The sequence below is a fragment of the Orycteropus afer genome, unplaced genomic scaffold (genome assembly GCF_000298275.1).
Source record: "Orycteropus afer afer isolate SDZICR_OR568_19922 unplaced genomic scaffold, OryAfe1.0 scaffold00085, whole genome shotgun sequence".
Lineage (NCBI taxonomy): Eukaryota > Metazoa > Chordata > Mammalia > Tubulidentata > Orycteropodidae > Orycteropus > Orycteropus afer.
In genome coordinates, this window is record NW_006921672.1 from 7,328,245 (window position 1) to 7,347,286 (window position 19,042).

Sequence of the window (19,042 nt, forward strand, 5' to 3'; positions counted from 1 at the left end):
ACCCTACCCTTCGCTACCTCAAGGGGCAAGGTTACCAGGGGGCTGCGGCACAATGAGGTGGTGGTCGAGGGGAGACGCCAAATCGTTAAAAGGGGGAATCCACTTCGGCCATCTTGGAAGGGAGGAAAGAGAAAAAAGGGAGAAAGAAAGGCGGACGGGGCGAGCTAGACGAGAGGTGGGGAGGGCGGGGGACGCAAGAAGGCCCCGCTCGAAGCTGCCCCCCTCCCACAAGGGTTTGGAAAGGAGCCTGGGCCGGCCCCCCCATCCCGATCCCTAGATGGTTAGCGGGTAAGGAGAAGGAAAGGAAGAGGAGTCCGCGTCCGCTTACCTGGGTTCGGGGTCCGGTGGGTCTCGGGGAGGGGGGGCTGGGAGGGAGGGAGGGAAGGGAGGGAAGGGGGGCAGCAGCCGTGTCGCTCGCTCGGGCGGCGGGAGGGGAGAAACCTAGCGTAAGAAAGGAGTTTGTGAAAGCAGCCAGGGGTGGGAGGGAGAGAGGGGAGGGGAGGGCACGGAGGGGGGAAGGGAGGGACGGGGCTGGGGGGGGACAAAATGGCTTTTTTTTTCCTCCAGACAAGAGTAGGTCCCGCCCACTACTCACCCACGTGACCTCATTCCTTCAGGGTGTTTGCCGAGTGGCGAAGAGGAGGGGGAGAGGCTGGCGCGGCTGTGCTCACAGCCGGTGCTGGGCGCCCCCCCAGATCCGGACACGACCCCTCCCTCCCTAAACAGCCCCACTCTGCGACCAGAGAAGGAATCCTCATCTCTGTTACCCTCAGCAGTTAACCTCACCCCCCCCAGAAAAAAAATTTGTGTGCCCCACTCCCTCCCACTGACCCTGCGATCGTCGCTGGAGCTGGAGCGCCTGGAAAATGGTAAATTAGGGACTAGGCTGCAATGTGGCTCACTCGGCAGGCCCCCACGTTTCCGCCTCGACCAAAGGGCGCTGGGCCTCCGGCAGTGGACACGACGCCTCCGGCCACGCGTGCAGGTTATTTTCATTCACTCCAAGTGACAGTCTTTTAAGATTAATAACTACACCTATAAAAGTGAGCTTGTCCTCTCCACCTCCTTTTGCCCCTCTCAGAGACCTCTGTCTAATGCACCACCCACCAGGACCTAGCCAGGGCGGCTTGGCGCTCTGGGCCCTCGTCTCTACCTGCGTGGCTCCGCAGGGGGAAAAGGGCGAGGTCCCTGCACTCTCTGGCCCGAGGGAGGGGGTTTCGAGGCAGGGACTCGGTTAGCTGTGGTGGTGGCTGGCGCCCCGGGCGTCCTCGGGCGGAGAATGGAACGCAGCCAGGGGCCGGGCGACCAGATGAAGACAGAGTGGGACACAATAATCCAGACGAAGGCGAGAGCCAGGATGGCTAAAAAACGAGGCGCGAGGACTGGAGGCTGGGCCCGCGCTTTTTCCTGCTGAGCACCGGTTCTCGCATTTTCCGCTCGCGCACCGGCGCCGGCTGGCTGTGTGCTCTACGCGCGGTGCGGGCTTGTGCGCCTCCCTCGCCGCCGCGGCAGGAGGAGCCGGGGGAGTGTCCCGGCGGCTGGTGCCAGCCGACTCCGACCGTAGCTCCCGGCTCCACCCTGCGCTAGGGCTCCGGTCCCCAGTCACTCCGGCCCGGGAAGAGAGCGATCAGGGAAGCTTGGAAAAGTCAGGAGGAGAGGTTGAGGCCAGCGCTGGTGAAGCGAATCGATACTACGTTACAGCGACGGTCCGTGGGGTTCAGGAGTGTGGTTGATTCGTTTATTCGTTATTCAAGATTTATTAGGGCTGGTCGCTGTGTCTGTCTGACCCAAGAGCTAGATTATTCGGCCAGAAGCACCATTAAGCGTTTAGGAAGAGGCTCGTTAGGAAATTAGGAATCAAAGCTAGGAAGCGTCTCCCTCCTCCTTCTCTTCCTTTCTCTTTCAGCCCAGGGGCCCCGAACTGAATGCTTTCATCCTCTGGTCGGTGACCAGGAGACCTGCGCACACTGGCCGCCAAGTGACCCCAGCTTCAGCCCACACCGGCTCAATAGGGGTGGGAAGGAAGAGGATGGGCGAGAGAGACATCCGCCCTGAGCGGGTGCTCCAAGAATTGGTAGGATGAAGGCCCAGGAGGGTCCTCTCACCTGCTCCTCCTCTGTCCCTGCAGGAGAGGGCCTAGAGTTCACTAGCCCCCAAGGGATAGGAGGTGCTTGGTGTGGACATACCCACTGTCCCCAGGGCAAGTGTGTTACTCTGTCCCCAAATCATTCTGTGAAGTGGGTAGCCAGAGTGTGGCAGTGACTCCAGGTCACAGAATAGATGGGGACCATGATAAGAAAATCTCATAGGGACTTTGGGGAAATCTCAGGCCCACCTACCATCCACACTGGGCACCCAGGGGCTGCCCTGGGGAGAGTGTCCCTCTGCATCCCTGCTACCATCTATTAATCTTGGAAGGTCACCTGATGGGGCCAGTGCTCACTGGTGGACCATCCTCTTATTCTGCAGACAGCTGTTAAGGGCCACAGAGAAGACATATGCTGAAGACCCCCACTACCCAAATTGAACTTTTAACCCGCTTTTTCAGTTCTCATTGACCGGCCCCCACAACACTGGCCTTTCTGGTTTATCAGGAGAACCTTCTGACTCAACCCTCCCCACACCTGAAGTTCTTTGGTTTTCCAGTCTTTATTCCAGTAAGTGACATAAAAGCATGTGACATGTGCCAATGTCAAACATTGTGCTAGGAGCAGGGGACATAAGGCAGATGATCTGAGCTCTGTGCACAGAGGCTTACAGGCAGGTAAGGGCAAAACCAGACCTACTGATACCCAGTGCCATGGAAACTAATGGGAAGGGCTGAGTTGCTTGTGGTTGCAACAGTGACCCTCACCTTGCTAAGGGTGGATGAGCACTGGGGAGGGGCTTCCAGAAAAGGCCTCCTTTAAGCCACATCTTGAGAAGAGTTCAGGGAGAGGGAAAGCTTGACCAGGAACTGCTTGAGAGAGCCTTTGACTGTCTATATTCTCCCCCACAAATCTGGTGTTCCTGCCTGGTGCTCTGGAATGGCCTCTGGCAGACATGCTTCCTTCTGGATTTTGTGTTAGTTGAAGTAGCTCACAGAGTCCTATAGCTGACAATTACTCATCAAAAGAATCACTATATCTGTCAGACTAGAAGCTCCCAGAGAACAAGAACCTGGGAAATCTAGATTATTATTTCCAGTCCATACCTAGTGCTGTGGAGAAGGGAAGGCCACTTAAAGATGGTAATAACGGTAACAGATGGTGGCTCCTCCATGTGCTTTTATGATTATCTTTACCTCTCTGCATGTTTGCTATGAGTTGGAACCTTCCTGATGGCACAGGATTTGGTTTTATAGGTTTTACATCTCTGTCATTTAGGTAAGTTATATAAATGATATTTATGTAAACCCTTCTCTCTCTCCCAAACAATGTCCTTTGTCAGTTTCTGCTTCTATTTCCCCATCCTCCTTACCACTTATGTGTGCACATTTCTGGGGGAAAATATTTTGTTATTGTTGTTTTTCTGATGTTCTTTGTATTAAATGGGTCTCTTTCCCTTCTCTCCATTTTTCTCTTCATTTCTCTGTGTCTCTCTGTATGCCACGGTCCTCCCTTTCTCACCTTTGTTTCTCTTCATGTCTCACTTTATCTCTGTCTTTCTCTCTCTCCTATTCTCTTCCCTGCCAGATGTAATATTTGGAATTATAACATCGATTGAGGCAGACAATGGAAAATTGTTCAGCTTCCAGTGCAAATTTATTTTTATTCTCAGGAAAAATACAACCCGAATCGTATTGCACAGTGAGACAAAAACCTCTGTCTTTGCCTTTCCTGCAATCCAGCTTAGGGATGGGGGTGGGAGGTGGGAGTGTAAGGTGGAGGGAAACGACAGAGAAATTATCCCAAATACTGACTGAACAACAACGAATTTTCAACAACGATCCTCTGATTTGCTATGTAAAAACTGTTGCTTCTGTCGTTTCAACAGAAAATTTTCGCTTCTCATCGGTTAAGAGCAAAAAGGTCAGTTTTTACTTTCCTATTAGTAGAAAGGAATAGACATATTGTCGAAAACGGAAAAACGCAGCGTCCCTGGGTGGGCTCGAACCACCAACCTTTCGGTTAACAGCCGAACGCGCTAACCGATTGCGCCACAGAGACTACGGTAGCTAAGCTGTAGCTACGAGTCAAGTCAATAGGAACGAGGCTGTGACGGCGCAGGAGCTAGTCCTAAAAAGCCCGGCTACGTGGTGAAAGCCGAACCCAGGAGAGAAGGTGGTGTGGTACTAGGGGGCGGCGGCAGTACAAGAGACGGGATGTGTACCTCTCGCCTCCATTGGCCCTGGGCAGGGTCTGCGTCAGGTACCCCCAGAATCTATCTTCAACGTGAAGAGACGCGGAACGTCCCTTTTGAGGGTGACCTGAGACCTGGGGACATGTGAAGCCGTTGGCTGGGGTTCTCGAAAAACAGAACAACCTCCAGCTTCCAAACCCATTCTTTGCAGCTGAGCACCTGTGAAATACCTGACACCCCGTGTCCTAAAATATGCATTTAATGGGAGTTTTCTACAGCCCAGCCAGTGAATAGTAGAGCCTGGCATAGTGCCTGGCACACAATAAATGCTCAATAAAGATTTCTGAAAGGAATAAACGAAAGAAGCCCGAATGAGTAATACGTCCGACCCCACACAAGTTGATCAAGCGCTACCGCGGCCCTTCCACTGGGCGAGCAACCTGCTTCCCCCTCCCTGCTCCGGAGCCAGTAAATCCTTGCTACCCCAGGCCACGTGCGGCCTAGGCCCCGCCCCTAGCTTCAGGCCGCCGGAGTCTGGGTCCGCCGCGATCCCAGCATGCACCGCGACGCAAAAGCTCTTCCGCACTTACAGTGACTTTTCACTTTCCCCTTTCCTCTCCCTCGGCTTTGGCCTCTCAACCAAACTACGTAGGACCAGTGATTGACAAGAAAGCACAGCCAACCGAAAGCCCAAATGGCCCGGAAGAGTCGACGTTTCAGCTGATGGAAAGAGAGCAGCGAGGCAGGTTGAGCCGTGAGGACTAGAGCGGGTTTACTGGAGTTGCGGCGGTGATTGGGGGTCTGTTACACCGCAATCATGGTGAGATTGGGATCGAGGAAAAGGGACACAGGGTAGGCATTGAGGAAGGAGGAGGGAGGTTTGGGAGGCGTAGAGGGCCTGGTAGTCGATGGAAGGAAGCAGCTTTGGAGGGGAGCTGACTGCGGTGGAGACCAAGGGGGTGATTGTCGGTTCTCGCCGCCACAGAGAGTAATCTCAGAGCCGGACTTCGGGGCATCCAGCTGCCTCCACAGTGGAGGAAGGGGCGTTTAGGAGCCTCCGGAGTAGGGGCTGGACCTAGGGCTATGGCCACGTCTGTCCCCTCACCCTGAGCTCCTTCGCCCCTGTCTGCCCCAGTCCATTATGTCTTATAACGGAGGGGCCGTCATGGCCATGAAGGGGAAAAACTGTGTAGCCATCGCGGCCGACAGGCGCTTCGGAATTCAGGCCCAGATGGTGACCACAGACTTCCAGAAGATCTTCCCCATGGGAGATCGCCTGTACATCGGCCTGGCGGGGCTCGCGACTGACGTCCAGACCGTGTAAGTGTTGGGATCCCTGCCCACCCCCAGGCCTTTTCCAGGACCAGCCTTGCCTGGCGTCTTGAGTGGCCTGGATGTCAGTCATCTACTCAGCACGTCCTGTATCTGAGACTTTGGCGGACAGCATAGCAATGTAAAGAAGCCCTGATGGCGCGGTGGTTAAGTGCTTCGACTGTTAACCGAAAGGTCAGCAGTTCGAACCCACTAGCTGTTCTGAAGGAGCTCTGGTAGCGTAGTTCTAAGGCACTTGACTGCTAACTAGAAGTCTGGCGGTACAAACCCATCAACCACTTCTCTGAAGGAAGGTTGGCCAATCTACTTTGGTAGTGATACTGCCTTGGAAACCCAAGGAGGGGTCACTATGAGTCGGTCTGACTCAATGGCACATAACAACAACAGCTGTTCTGAGGGAGACCGATGTATACTAACCAGCCTTACTTTGTGCCAAGTTCTGTGGAAAGCACTTTATATACATAAACTCATTTAATTGTGTTTGCAGTTTAACTATGTTACTGTCCCATTTTGCAAATGAGGATACTGAGGGATTCAGAAAGTATCTTGTTCAAGATGCAAACTGTTGAGTGTCAGAACCAGGATGCTAAGGCAGGTGTCTCTGAGGCCAAAGCCTGCCCTTAAAAGAACTTAAGATCTAGTTGAGAGACAATACAGAAATGTAACTAACCCATGTAGAGTTGATGCATATTAATTACCAGATTTGTTATCTAGTTGACAATAGTTATGTGATGGGAGAAAGAGGCTTGGAGGTGACGTTGGTAGCTATTGTGATAGCCTAGGCGTGGTAGTGGAGGAAAAGGAAAGGAGGGGGTTTCTGAGAGTTATTGCTGACAAGCCTTAGTAGCTACTAGACATTGTGGGGCGAAGGCAGTCCTTTCTTAAGGGCAGGGTCTGTGTCTTTATCGTCTTTGTATTCCTAATATGTAGAACAATAGGTGGAATACAGACTGTCCTCCGATGTCTCACAGGTGATACCTGTTGTGAACATGTTGACTGAAATGTAGGGATTGGGAGGACTAGTTTTTGGGGAAATACGATGACTTTGATTTTTGACCTGTTTTGAGGTGACAAGGCAAACCAAGTAGAACCATCTTGCAAGCAGTTAGCGTTTTGAAATTACCTCTCAGGGATGAGAGGCATTAATGATGTGTTAGTTGCATGGGAGCAGATTCTAGAGGGACAAAGTCTATAAAGGTGAAAGTAAGTTGCAGTTCAAAGCTGGACTTTACATCTCAGTTGAGGAAGAAGAGAAGCCAGAGGAGATGGTGAGGGAATAATAGGGTTTCAAGAGGGGAGATGTGGTCACAGGTGCCAAGGGCTTCCAGAAGCTGGTAATCTAAGGAGCAGCTGTCCCTGGGCTTTTTTCCTAGAAGAGCAGAGATTCACTAATGTCAGTGGCAGCTTGACTGGAAATTTTCTCTCATTTCTGTTAAAGCTCCCTAAGTCTCAAGAACATACAGCTTTGAAGGCCTTCCTGAAATCTCACCCAACCTGTTCTTTTTTCCTGTCCTAGGTGGAATCCGAGAATGACAACTTAGGGTTCCCTCGAGTGTGAAGGAAGGCCCCATCAGCTTTGCTCTCTCTAGCCTGCTGTTCTTCTCACACCATTTTCTTTTCTTCAGGAGGCTTTCCTCAATGTGTTTGCTTGTTTGTGGACAATAATGGCTAGTTTCTCTCTGCCTCAGTTTCCTCACCTGTATGATGAAGCTAAAGTCGTATTATCTAGGCTCTTTCTAGGTCTAGCGTCCTGTGGCTTGTAGCTTTGCCTCTGGCAAGTATGGCTGTGGTCTGCTCTGTGCAGGGGTCTATCCTGGGGCTCTGAGATGGTGCTGGAGGAGGGAGGGGTGTGGACCTTTTTCGTGGGCACCTTCCAGTCCCTTTGTGCAGCAGGTGCTCCCTTTTAACATGCACAGGACTTAGGAGGTTTTCAAGCACCTTGTCCTATACCCATGCATTATCTCATCGCCAGGGGTATTTATTTGGCCCATCTTCTCATGGATGGAAAAGTTAAGTGGGAAGATGAAGGCTTAGGCTAGGTCTGTGCTGTCTTATCTACTGCTCTTTTCCACTATAAATTTTCTATGACTTTATATCTGTAGGCACACACCCTAGAAAAGTGTGGAAGGAGCTGTGCATTTTATTGTAGATAAATTATACCTCAAAAAAGAGGGAAAATCCATTTCCTGTTCCTGCTTCTCGTCAAAAAAAGTATGGAGAGAAAGGTTAGTACAGTAGCATGTTTACAGGTGATAAATGTTGGGACAAGGAGTCCTGAACATGGAAGTGAGGCTGGGCTTCTGGTGAGAAACACAGAGGAGAAGAGAGGAGGCTTGGCAGGTATTAGGATTCTTTGTCTCCCTTCCCTCCTGACTTCCACAGGGTGGGTGTTAGGGGACATTTGGCAATGACTTACTTCTTCACCTTCTCCTCCCACCACAGTGCGCAGCGCCTCAAGTTCCGGCTGAACCTGTATGAGCTGAAGGAAGGTCGGCAGATCAGGCCTTACACTCTCATGAGCATGGTGGCCAACCTACTGTATGAGAAACGGTGAGTGAAGTGTCGTCCAGGACTCTGGGAACCCAGAAGTCTGTGACTGGGGGCAAAGTAGGCCTTTGGTGTTGGCAAGGGATAGGAGGGGACAGTGTTCCTTTTCTCCCGTTTCTTATTTGCAGGATGATATCCTTATTTTCTGGGCCTATCTGACACCGAAATAGGAAAGAAAAGGATTGCTTCAAAAGAAGGCAGGGAGCACAAATGGGATGTGAACTTGCCCTTACTCCAGTACTTGGTTCTGTGGCATAGCAGGGAGCCTAAGAATCGGTTATGTTTCTTTTTGAGAGTTCTGTTTGAGGACTTTACAAAGCGAAAAGCAGAGATCTTATTATTTGTAGAATTCAGTGCAGAGGATAGGTTGGAATTGAATAAAGAACCCTATATATACTCTCTGTTCACCTCTGGACAAAAGCTGGTGGCAGGATTACAAACTAAGTTCTTTTTCTTTTCTTTTTTTTTTTATTAGGATTTGGGTGAAGATTTACAGAGTAAATTCACTTTTCATACAGCAGTTCACATATACTTTGTCTCATGTCATTGACCAAAATTTACAATGCAGCAGCTCCCCTCCCACTTCCTCCCCATAGTTACCTCCTCCCAGTGTCCATCCCTTCATACTCTTCGAGAGGCCCATTTTCTGCCAACCCTGTATATGATCTTGGATACACTCTCCATTTAGACATACATAATTGTTTAGCTTGTTCACCCATCTATCCGTCCCTATACCCATATTTGCTTTCATTAACAACTCAGTATTGTATTTACAAAGGGGTTCATATTTGTTGTTTGTAATGCCCATGTAACTAAAAAAAAAAAAACTTTTTTAATTCTGAAATGATGTTAGATGTACAGAAAGGTTGCAAAAATATTCTTTAGCTAATTGAAAATAAAAAGTCCTTGCCATCTCCCTTCCTGGAGCCATTTTATTGTCTCTTTAGTATCAAAAAGTTAAAAACAAAGTAAGGATTACCTATCCTTTAAATATTAGTTAATACCCTCAGCTGTGAATTATCTGCCTGTCACACATAAGTGGCAGCCACTTTTACCAAAAATGCCAATTGATTTATATGGAAGGGGATAAAAAGAGTCTTAGAAAGTTGTAAAACTTAACTTATATTTAGTTATGTATTGAATGGCTCATATTTGTTGAAAAGAATAAAAGCGTGGGACATTGAAGCTGACCTGGAAAATCCTGGATTCATAACTGCTATAGCCAGGAGCTTCCTCCACAGCCCAGCTGAGATAATCAGTTTTCCAGCAGGATAGGCTGAGGCAGTGATCTGCGAACTTGAGTAATGTGCAGACCCTTTATACAGGGCAAAACTCCCCAAAGACCCCAGAAATCTGCTGAGGCCCCTCTGTTTGTGAAGCACTGCTATTCAGCTCTGACCTTCAGGTGACACTTTTGCAGTATAATTGGCAGTGTAGGTGCAGCTCCTGAACCAGGTCATAATGTTCCATTTTAAGGTTAATATTCGAAGAATCCAGGATGTTTTTATATTAACTTTGTTTAGTTTATTGAGAGGAAACATCCAGAATTATACATTTCTCATAGAAATTCATACCCAGGGGTCTGTTTGAGAAACAGTGGATCGAGGCATCCTTTCCTAATCCCTTATTTCACCTTTGGGTCTTTTTCTTTATCTTTTTTTTTACAGAGTTGTAACTTCAGGTCACATCCTTAGGAATTTCTGAGGTTGCTATGAGACATTACATATGGATGTTGATGTTGTTAAGTGCCATCAAGTTGATTGTGACTCAGCAAGTCCATGTGACAGACTAGAACTGTCCCATAGGGTTTTTTCTTGGCTATAATCTTCACAGAAGCAGGTCACCAGGTCTCATGCATGGAGCTGCTGGGTGGGTTCGAACTGCCAACCTTTTGATTAGCAACTGAGCACTTAACTGTTTGCACCACCAGGGCTCCTTAGCATATGGATAATGCCTCTTTATTTTTTGTTTCTATTGAGGATATTGGCCATTAGTTATTGAGTATTTTGTACAAAAATATCCTAAAGGTCGATCCTTTTTAAAGCTCAGGTCTAGAACAAGTTTCTGATGAACTGCTGTTTTCTTGTGATCAGCAGTGAAAATAACCCAGTCCACGGACTCTTTTTTACTTTTCTCTGCCAGGAGGTGCAAAACAAAATCATGTCTTCACTTACATATCTTGTATTCTGTTTTATTGATTTAGTTTTATTTAGCAGTATTTTTCCTACAAGCTGCTTCAAATCCTTTTTTGAAAGGGATTAGGGCTACAGATGTACAAATGTAGGACCTTGTATTAGGATGGGAATAATTAGAAGAAAGCAGAATTCCCAAAGAAAGGAGGAGAGAGGATCAGATGAGAAGGATATGAAGGTAGGTGTCAAAGAGAAGACGATAACAAGGTCTTAGAGCATTACCAGATGCCAGGAGAGAGGGAAGGGGTTCAGCAAAGCTGGCCACAGGGCAAGGTGTTCTTCCCAAGCAGGCTCTTTCTTCCTCCCCATGTCTGGACTGGGGCCTTGTCTGAGTAGGCTTGAACATGGAGGTCATTGTTTTCGGGTTCTGGCTACCATCTCTGATCCTGGCCCCACAGGTTTGGCCCCTACTACACTGAGCCCGTCATTGCTGGGTTGGACCCGAAGACCTTTAAGCCGTTCATTTGCTCTCTGGACCTCATAGGCTGCCCCATGGTGACTGACGACTTTGTGGTCAGTGGCACCTGTGCTGAACAGATGTATGGGATGTGTGAGTCCCTCTGGGAGCCCAACATGGTGAGTTGGTAGCATGGGGCAGGGTGGGACTCTGAGGTACCCACTTCTTGGCCATCAGAAAAAAATATGTTTGCATGGCAGGGAATGGGGCAGGTGGTGCAAGTAGGTGAGAAAGCCACAGCTGTTTATACTTGAGTGTCCGTCCAGAAACACCACTGTCTGTCCAGGGCCTTGGTGCTGGCTGGCTGGCTCCAGAGGAGAACACCTTCTGTTAGGAGGCCCCAGTCAGGTATTGGCTAAAACAACAAATAATTCCTCACATCGGGTATACAGAGTTCTCACCTCCATTCACGGAACAAACATTTAACAAGGCGGCACAACCAGCTGAGCTCTGGAGCCAGATCGGCTTGCAAACCTGGATCCACTGGCCACTGTATAGTTAGGTTCTTAGGTAAGTCACTTTACCTCTCTGTGCCTCAGCTACCTCAGCTGTAAGATGGGGATAATAATAGAACTTACCTTGTAAGTGTTGTGAGGGAAACACATGAAAAGAGGTTAGAACAGTGCCTGGTGGTGAAGGTTGGCCAATATTACTGAGTGCCACTTTGCCAGGCTCTGGGAAACCAGTACAGGCTCTGTCTTCAAGGAGCTTACTGCAGCCTGATGAAGCAAGACAGATACCCAAATACCTGTTAAAATGGCAGTTTTCCAGGAAGAAGAGAGGAGAGGGGGCCTTATTGGTAGAAGGACAGCCTGTACAAAAAGGTACATGGGTGGCCTGGTGTGTTCAGTGAGTGGGGAGAGCTCCATGTGGCTGGGGGGCTGGGGAGTGTGGGGTGAGATGGAAACTGAGATTGGGATGAGACTTCAAAAGGCCTTAAGTGCCATGCCACGGAGTTTAGACTTTTTTCTTTAGGCATGGTGCCAAAGGCCATAAGGAACCATGGGAACCAGAGGCCTGCAGGTAGATGAGACAGACTATTGTAGTCACCTGCAGGAGGCGCTGAAGTCCTGAACAAAGATAGTGGAAATGGGGAGTTAACAGGAGCGAGGGCAGTGCAATACTGAAAAGGGTCAGGTTTTCTATCTAACAGGTTGGGGGCAAAACAGGCTCATAGTTGGACAGGTTGAATTAGAGGTACCTGGGGGACATCCCAGGGTAGAGTGGAACTGATAGAGCACATGGGAACCAAATAGGGAGTCATCTTCTTATTTTACTGAAGAGGAACTGAGGCTTAGTGAAGAGGCATGTCACTCACCTGAGGTCATACTGTTGGTTAGTGGAAGAAATTTGAGGCTTGAAATCTTCTGAGTCTTTTTTACTTTCCCTTACATAAATAACCCTGACTCCTTCCAAGGAAGGAGCTGAAGGGGGTTCCACATCCAGGGAACCATCCCTCACTTGAAGCCCCAAAGGGCCTGCACCTAGAAAAAAAGGAGTTCCAGAGCCAGCCCGAGTTAGGGTCCTGAGGGCCTGGCATTTGAAAGGGTTCTACTCTGTTGGCAGGATCCAGAACACTTATTTGAAACCATCTCCCAAGCCATGCTGAATGCGGTGGATCGGGATGCTGTGTCTGGGATGGGAGTCATTGTCCACATCATGTGAGTATTAGTTGGCAGAGGTCTAGAACATCTCCCCTCACAAACACCAGCCTTCCCAGCCTGCCGGGCAGGTGTGAAAGAAGTAAGGCACTTTTGGCAATCATAGGGTAGAGAAACCCATGTTTTCCTAAGGTAGCAGCTGGGAGCCTAGCAGGCTGGCTGCACATCTCCTGGCCTCTGGCTGATGAACCTCCACGACCCAAAGTCTTCTCTTTTTTGGTGTTAGCACCTATGGTCTATTGCAGTTTCAACCAGCAGCCAACATTTTAGAACTGGTCTGCTAATATTTTTCTTCTCTGTTGTGGTTTGCGTGAATGTTTACAGAGCAAATTAGTCTCCACTCGACAGTTTGTACACATTTTGTTTCATGACGATCACTGGAGATCCTCTCAGTGTAGAGCAGCACTCTTCTCACTTATTCTCTGGATTCTCTGTCCCCAGTCCTCATTCTGTCTTGTCCCTTCCTGCCTTCTGGGCTGAGTCTCCTCTTGCTGACAGTTGGTATTTCTTTCCTTCCTTAACCATGTCCCCAAAGTTTCAGATCTGTGTGGGAATGAGCCATGGCAGAGCTGCCTCAGATTTAAAATCTAGGCATGTCCCCATGCTCTCCCCCAGATCCTACCAGTCTGGAACCCAGAACTGTGTGATATACTGAGCTCTTGGAACTATTCCCCAGCCAGCCCTAAGTGCCACCTGCCCACCCCATACTTGTTGGGAGCTGTCATCAGGGACCTGATGGGATAAAGTAGAAAGTGACCGTCTGCCTGCTTTCCTTGGGGACATCCCAGAATAAGCATTTTTGTTACTGAGCAGCCTGGTTAATTACCATGGTAATGAGATTGATGCTGACATTTACCACCCAAGTCTTTGTGTGTATTGTCCTCACACCTTCTTTATTGCTCTGTAGGCCTGAGGAGCTCCTTCCCTTCTTTGGGGGGCTTCTCAGTCCAGGCCTGTATCATCTCTACTCTTAAAGGTTCCCCATCTAGGAAAACCTTCACTAGAATCTTCCCATTTCTCCATGCTGGTGTGCCACCCCCATCTCCCTCAGCACAGGCTGAGGGAATAGCAGTATTAACGCAACATGAGTAAAGCAAGTTACACCAGAGCAAGCAGGACAGCTGTGTGGCATTTCCTTTCCTAGAACAGGTGTGGACTTGAGGTGCTGGTGCCCGGGGCTGGGAGAGGGCAGCAGTTAAGCTAGCTATAGAGGTTTTCTTGGGACTTTCTCCCTCTGCAGTGAGAAGGACAAAATCACCACCAGGACACTGAAGGCCCGGATGGACTAACCCTCTCTTCTTCCTGCACCCCCATGCCCATTTCTTTTTTTTTTTTTTTTAATAAAATGTTTTTCTTTCACTATTGCCTGGTGCTGGTCTTTGATAGTTATACCACAGATCTTTGTCCCCAGCTGGGCAGTTACAAATAGCTGCTCAAGGCTTTGCATGCTCCTTGGGTTTTCTTTTTGGTGTACCAGTGGGCACAATCTACCAGTCACTTGTTGGATGCCTGCTACTGCTAGGTTATGCACAAAGTGCATGACACATACTAGAATTTAATCATCATCATGACTCAAGGTCATCAGCATTCTCCTTGTTTGCAGATGTGAAAAGGGAGGGTGTAGAATAACTTGCCCTGGTCCGTTACAGTAAGTGGTAGAATAAGGATCTAAATCTCTGGTCCATTTGACTCCAAGGCCTAGAATGCTTTTTACTGAGCTGTACCAGAAAACCCTTAAGTCTCTTTATAGTTCAGGGAGGATTTGACCAAGTACTCTTAAGTTTTTTCCTTTAATCAGTTTCTTAACAGTGGCTTACACACTGGAGACACCTGGGGAAGTTTCCACTGATGCCTTGATCCTGTTCTTTGAGAGTCCCACCTAATTGGCCTGTAAGTGGCCTGGCTATGTCTTTTCTAAAGGTCAGGAGATGACTGCAACCTGCATTCTGGGAAGTGTGCATTATCCTAGTGGTTCTCCTATGTGTATTAGCCTTCAGAATCACCTGGACGGTTTGTTGAACCCTCCATAGCTTCAGATTCAGTAGATGGGGGGGACCTGAAAATCTGCATTTCTAAATGGTTCTCAGGTGCCAGTGACACTGCTGGTCTAGACCACACTTTGAGAACCACTCGCTTTTAAGCCAGGAGTTCTGGTAGCATAGTGCCTAAGGCATCTGACTGCTAACCAGAAGTCTGGCGGTTCAAACCCACCAACTATTCCTCGTAAGGAAGGTTGGGCAATCTACTCCTGTAGTGATACTGCTTCGGAAATCCAAGGAGGGGTCGCTGTGAGTTGGGTCCTACCCGATGGCACACAACAGGTTTTAAGCCAAACACTATTTAAGAGTCCAGATGGAGAACCTGAAATACATAGGGGTGACTTGTTCAAAGTCAACTCCATGGCTAGTCATTGGGAGAGCTGGGACTTGAAGTCGAGTGTCTGACTCGTAGCCAGCATTCATTCCTCACCTGGGGGAGTGCATCTGAAAGTGGGATGTCACTGACCACATTCTTTCTTTTAACAAGCCATACACTGCTTTAGCCCAAGCTGTCTCTGCAGAACTGGGACCAAAACCTTTTCATTCTGAAAAAAACAAAGGCTTTTTTCCAAAGGACTCGCATAGAGCAGATGTACACAAAGCTTTTTGAATTTTATTTTTTCCTCAAGTTGGAGATTCATCTTAACAGGCATGCATTTTAAAACAGTAACAGGGTCTCGAACTGTTTCGAGCAGACATTAGACAAGCACAAAGGGTTGAAAATTCCTATTTAAAAAATGGAAATTGCAAAGTCACACACATATGGTGGGGTGGTGGTTTATCTGGCTCCCCCAAAAGTTGAGTCTGAACTTCATTCACATTTTTGATTGCAATGATCCGACCTGCTGGGTTTGTGCTGAACAGCACCGGGCCTCCCCTAAAGGTTGTTAGCTCCCACCTCCTCACAAAATGGCTCTGAGCAAGGGGAAGGGATCCTCTAGAAGTTTCATCCCAAGCCTTCCTAGGATCTCAACACAGCCTGCTGATGGACATCTAGTCTCCCCTTCCCCTTGGGGCCACTGTTCATAAGTGGTGAATCTCAGAGGAGGGCTTGGGCTATGTCACTGCTCCCTGCAGGATGGCTGGTAGACTTGGGGGCAAGTGTCTGAGTGCTGTTTTCCCTTTAATCCTGTGCTCAGGCCGGACCTATCTCCCTACATTACTGCCAGAAAGAGGTGAGGTCTCTTGATTTGGGAGGAGCCACAGGTCTAAGGCCAGGGCTCCAAGGATGGTTTAAATGCGCTGTCCCTTCTAGCCCCAGACATTTGAGTAGCTCAAGTGCTGGGGGCAGGGGTGTGGGGAGGTGCTCAAGTTTTTTTTTTCCCCTCTTCCAACTTGAATTGGTAAAAAGACAATTGGGGGGTGGGATTGGCTACCGACAGAGTCTTGGGTCTTTGGTCCACCTCCCCAGGGCAGGCCCTGGCAGACTGTGAAGAGGGGAAAGTAACTAGGGCAGGAATCTAGTCTCTTGCCCTGAACACTACCAGGGACCTGTTCGAGGCCTAAAGCACAGGTGAGAAAGTGAAGCAGGAAGAGGGAGAAGAGCTGCCTGTGGTGGGAACTTAAAAGTGTCACTGAGAACAGCCACAGGGGCAACTTGTGGCACCTGCCACAGATCAGCAACCCCTGAGCTAGGTAAGGAGAGAATGAGCACTGCTTCACTATGTGCTCCTGGAACTGCTGGCTTCCAGCACACCCTGTAACCCCCAACCACCGGGCACAGAGGAGGAGCATGCATTGGGGAACAGACTCAGTGGTTAACAGGAAGAAGGGCCAGAGGCCTTCATCTAGTGGTCTTCTGAGTAGTCTTCAGAGAATGCCTCACTTTGGCTGGGAGACTATGGTTTCCTCAACTAGATTTTCGGAGAGGGAGAGGAACAGGGGAGTCATGAGTAGACACTGTTATTCCTTGGGTGGTAGAGTGAGGAAAGGGGAGAGAAAGCCTGCTCGTACCCCCGTCCTGGCCTCACCCAATCAGCCACATCCTATTATTATGCTTTAGTTCTTGGGAGAACCCATATGATTCTGGGGTGCTCTAAGACTCTTAGTTGTTCTTCATGGCCCCAGGAGTGAGGATGAGAATAGCTACTTGCCCTCACAGGCATTTTACAGGAAGGGAATAGTGGGACAATTAAGGAGAAAAGACTGGCAGAGACAAAACCCTGGGGTTTTTAAGTTCACTTTCTCTACATTCAGATTGCAAACAAAATAGATTATCTTCATCATTGTAAATAGAAAAAAAGAACTTGTATAAACGAAGATAAACAGCTTCTGAACATCTGAATGCCAAAGGAATCAGAGAGCCAAACCCACGGTTTTAAAGATCGCAGAGAGTGAAAAAGAAAAGGTAAATGACCTTTAAAAATAAAATTGACTAAGCCATAGCTCAAATGTTTTGACCCAATCAACAACACTGTTGGAAAAAACAAAAACAGCATCTGAAACAGAATGTTACCTCTCAAAAATGTAAACAATATACAAAAGAGAAAAAAAAACCCTCTATGTTAAACAAGTTAGATACCTGTAGTTGTCTTAAATGGTAAGATTGTGTTACACTTTTCATACACATTATGGCAACATGATTAGCAGACCGAACACAGAGAACTGGGTGGAAGCTCAGGGCTATGGATACTGCTGGAGGGCAGCCTTCCAAGCCTTGGAGATGCTGAGCCTGACTGGGAGCAGACCCAAATTTTCACTCTTGATTATGAGGTGGGGAAATCATGTCCAAAGAGTATTCCTACGCAATCCGCTTCCTAAGTTGAATTTGTCTTCTCCATGATCCACTTGGTTCCAGGTTCTTCCCTAAGTCACTTAGTGGTCTTGCTGCAGATGTCCACAGCTTCTTACAGCCCTTCATAGGGCCAGGGCACTGGTTTGACCCCATCTGCCTCTTCCAGAAGGGTTTCCAACCCATCTGGCAGCCCTGGTGAAGTCCAAGAATGCTGTCTCCATTCCTTCCTGACCTAAATGCTGTGGGAAGGCTCCCAAAGATAGGGCACAGGGACAGTCTGGGTTCCTGCTCCAGAAGTTAAGCTTGGCCAGGTTTGGAAGGAGCCATAGGAAACCAGTTCAGTCTCAAAATGATTCCACAAACCATCTTCACCCTCTTTGGGGTATCTACAAGTTTTACAGTATCTCACCCAAAACCCCCAGTTCCTGGCAAGGGGTGAGAAGATGCAGGAATGTAGCTCCCCCAACATAGAGCACCAGGGCCTTTGTCTTTCCTCACCAGACCAGACTGCTCTGACGACAACACAGAACGACACACACAGCTCAATTCTGAGGGCCCAGGCAGCAGGCTGTGAAGGTGGCTGCAAACCCCAAAGGAACCTGCAGGATCCACTCAGGCTATCCTGAGGCAGCCAGTGGGTAGCAGACCTGTTCAAAGTCTGGGGCCAAGTCAAAGCCCACATCAAGCCTTCAAATTGGATTTTTTGTGTCACATCTCAAGGGACTCAAGCAACTTCAGGCTTGGGAGCCACACTCCCCCAAGGAGAAGGGGCACGACTCCTTGCTGGCTGACCTCAGGAATTCCAGGACTCTTAACCATCCAGACGACAAACCACAGGCACAGGGAGACAGATTACTTATGTGGTAGCTATGGGGCTTGAAGAGGTATCTCTGCAAAGGGCACTCTGTGTGCTCAGAGATCTGCCCCTGCTAAGAACTCACTTATGAGTGAGGGTGCCTGGAAGGAGGTCAGAAGGAAGTAAATGGATGGGAGGGAACAGGCCTCATTGATGCCCATCAGCTTCTGGGATTTTCCCAAGGGAAAATAATCATTAAAACGGAAGGGTCCTGTTATATCCAAGGTGCTTTCTACTTCCTCTTGGCCCAATGAGAGGCCAGCTTTTGAGAGAGGACATCTGAACTCTAGTGGCCACAAGAGCCCAGGGTCTTAGGTGATGATCATGGGGTTCTCTGAGAGCCAGCTGTCTGAGCACTAGCAGCTCCCCCCAGTCCTTTTCTGTCCCATGAGGGTGAACTTGGTCTGCTCTAAGATCTCTGATGTCTGATCCAAGATGTTGACCTAGAGTGTTCATTCCTTCAAGAGGTGAGTATTTAGATGGAGGAATAACGTAACATTTCAGTTGTATCCAAGGTGGAAAGGTGGAGGAAGCTGTGCACAATACTCCATAAAACTAAGAAGTGAATCCAGGCGAGATCAAATGCAGCAAGGCTGAGATGTCTGGCCTCCTCTCCTCTCGTGTCAGAGAGAGCTTTGCTCTGAGAGGACCCTTGGCGCTGGATCTGTGGGGCACCTCTTTAATTGACAGGAACTGAGAGCTGGGCAGAGGGGAGAGTGTATAGGGTTGATGACATACATTATTATAAATAGCAAACCTGGAGCAACAAAATTTCAGAAACAAAACCCAAGCAAACCCACAAAACCATCTCTAGCCCTAAGGTATTTTAGTAACAGAAAGGGAACCCCTTATTAACCTGGGTCAAATGGGAAAAAATATCAAGGATGAGCAGAAGTTGAGGTTATATCCTGTGAGCATGTGCACACACAGCATACCCCCTCCC

The 19,042-nt window shown here is 48.7% G+C and overlaps 1 protein-coding gene and 1 non-coding gene across 2 annotated transcripts; one reads left to right on the forward strand and one right to left on the reverse strand.

The window, feature by feature from the left end:
- The first annotated feature begins 1,279 nt into the window (after positions 1-1,279).
- On the forward strand, positions 1,280-13,759 carry PSMB3 (proteasome 20S subunit beta 3). Its single transcript, XM_042781104.1, has 8 exons — positions 1,280-1,345; positions 1,416-1,706; positions 1,907-2,074; positions 5,417-5,601; positions 8,056-8,163; positions 10,751-10,928; positions 12,376-12,470; positions 13,711-13,759. Exons 1-8 carry the CDS (start codon positions 1,280-1,282, stop codon positions 13,757-13,759), a joined length of 1,140 nt encoding a protein of 379 aa, XP_042637038.1.
- On the reverse strand, positions 4,075-4,148 carry TRNAN-GUU. Its single transcript has one exon. It is a non-coding gene; the product is annotated as a tRNA-Asn (tRNA).
- Positions 13,760-19,042: the final 5,283 nt, after the last annotated feature.